The sequence below is a fragment of the Limulus polyphemus genome, unplaced genomic scaffold, assembly GCF_000517525.1.
Source record: "Limulus polyphemus unplaced genomic scaffold, Limulus_polyphemus-2.1.2 Scaffold4177, whole genome shotgun sequence".
Taxonomy (NCBI): domain Eukaryota; kingdom Metazoa; phylum Arthropoda; class Merostomata; order Xiphosura; family Limulidae; genus Limulus; species Limulus polyphemus.
In genome coordinates, this window is record NW_013669787.1 from 50,134 (window position 1) to 52,643 (window position 2,510).

The window sequence follows — 2,510 nt, forward strand, 5'->3', positions numbered from 1 at the left end:
TTGACTAGATAACATGGCTATATTGTAGCAGTTAGGTGAGTATGAAATGACTAGATAACATGGCTATATTGTAGCAGTTAATTGACTAGATAACATGGCTATATTGTAGCAGTTAGGTGACTATGAAGTGACTAGATAACATGGCTATATTGTAGCAGTTAGGTGACTATGAAGTGACTAGATAACATGGCTATATTGCAGCAGTTAGGTGACTATGAAGTGACTAGATAATATGGCTATATTGTAGCAGTTAGGTGAGTATGAAATGACTAGATAACATGGCTATATTGTAGCAGTTAGGTGACTATGAAGTGACTAGATAACATGGCTATATTGTAGCAGTTAGGTGACTATGAAGTGACTAGATAACATGGCTATATTGTAGCAGTTAGTTGACTATGAAGTGACTAGATAACATGGCTATATTGTAGCATTTAGGTGACTATGAAGTGACTAGATAACATGGCTATAACTTCCATTTCTACATTGACTATTCAAATATTTGATATCTAACTATTATCTAATAATCTTTTTATTGTTTTGAGTCTTAGTTTCATGTGTTAATATTATCATTATTGTCAGCTAGTAATGAACATTTTATTTCTTTTTGAAAGTTAAACGTCATGCAATGCTACGTCAAAAGTTTGTGTGAACAATCAGACAAAGAAGGTCTTCCTGTAGAGTGAGTTAGATGCTGTTGCCTACAATGCAACATTAAGAATAATATGACTAGATGGGTAAGAATTCATAATTAGGGCAGACCAGTAGCTTATAATTACAGAACACATCCATTTTATAATAATCAATATGATTCAACAAGATTATAAGTTGGCACAAACTATTTTGAAGTTATATTTATTTTACATGCTCAAACGTTCTGATTGGTTCAACTATATACTTTACGTGACATCTCTGGATCTCTTCAAATATCAAGTAACTGATTCTTTTATACTAATGAAGTACAAAGCTTCAGGTTTTGAACTTATTCAAATACTGAAGCAAACAGTAAATAAAACATAATGTTAAAACTATAACATTCCTAGATTTTGATGCATAAGTTACTATCAATAAAGAAAGTCTTAGCCATGCTCTATTTAAAACTTACTGGTGATGTATGTACAGGTTTTATATTTAGTTTCATGTCTGGTTTGTCCACAAAACTCACAAAGAAAAGAAGTTCTTCTGTGTCGCCAGATATTTTCAACTGAAAAAGAAAATATAATTACTTACATAATTTCACTACAAGTCACGAAAAAAATATCAATATTTTTCAGTTTTTTGATTGAGCATAGAATGAACTTTGCAGTATAATGTAGACATAACTGTGATAAAGTCTCCCACAAAATCACTATACTCGAATTCACACTCAACTTTTTAAAAAATTATCCTGTGTATTTAAACATTTAAAGGTTGCAAGTTCACAATCTAACCTAAATATTTTTTATGTTATAGTTATTAATCAATCACATTTTTGTTTGAAAACAAATTGTTGAATATACTAAGATTTCCATTATCAATGGAAGAGAAACTACAGAGAATCACTATTTAATTTTTTTAACACCAAAATCAGGACTACAAGGATATTTTTTTATCATTCCAAATTAGAAAACAAATATTTGTACTAATGTCTAAATTTCGTGTTTTAATACGTAACTGATACAGAGATACATGGTAAGGATTTATTTTTATATGTATCAATACATTTGTGATTACAATATAAGATATAAACAGTACTCAAAGTTTACTGATTGTCTCAATCTGGTTTCTGATATTTCATTAAATCATACTTCACTAATAATTGGTTCAATAAAAATTACACACTTTTTGATAACTTCAGAAAAACAGTTAAGCAATTACAGTGACAAAAAGGAGAAGCTGTAAAGGTATGTTAACTGAAAGTTACATGCATAAATAAAGAGGTGAACGAGAAGTAAATAATACTTTTTTAATTTGCACTGATTAACAACTTTAGTTCATTATCAACAAATACATTATTTTTTTCCTCAATGACTTTCCAGTAAGTTAATAAAACATAATAATATGATTTGTATATTACACAAACTTGTAAATTTGTTTGTAAGGAAAAAGAAAAATCATGAAATATGTTAAGCATGGCTACTTGACCACGAACTGGAAAACATCAAGAGGATAAAATGCGTGCAGGAAAACTGAGAGGTTACTATTTTTGGACAGTTCCAAGAGTTACTCATGGAAGTGAGGATTTATGAGTAACAGTCTTGGATAAACAAAGAAGCAATTTCTAAAACAGCATTTTAAAAACTGTACTGATAATGTACATGCGAATAAAATGAAAGTTTTGAAAGTGAATGCTAAGCAAATAGTGCATATAATGTTATAGCTACAAGTTAATAATCTAGTATTACTGTGGTAAACTGAATAAAATATGATAAAGATAATTGTAATATAATACTGACAAACAAAAGTATGGTAAACGAAACTGTAATGTAGCACTTTCTGTAATCTAATAAACTAAAATATGATAAAGATAA

At 29.0% G+C, this 2,510-nt stretch overlaps 1 protein-coding gene across 1 annotated transcript in view; it reads right to left on the bottom strand.

Moving 5' to 3' along the window:
* The window catches only part of LOC106470715 (C2 domain-containing protein 2-like), a 59,698-nt gene that overhangs the window by 48,249 nt on the left and 8,939 nt on the right, over positions 1 to 2,510 (bottom strand). Inside the window, exon 4 of the mRNA XM_022399351.1 lies at positions 1,106 to 1,204. Coding sequence (XP_022255059.1) covers positions 1,106 to 1,204 — 99 coding nt within the window. The remainder of the gene's footprint in view (positions 1 to 1,105; positions 1,205 to 2,510) is intronic.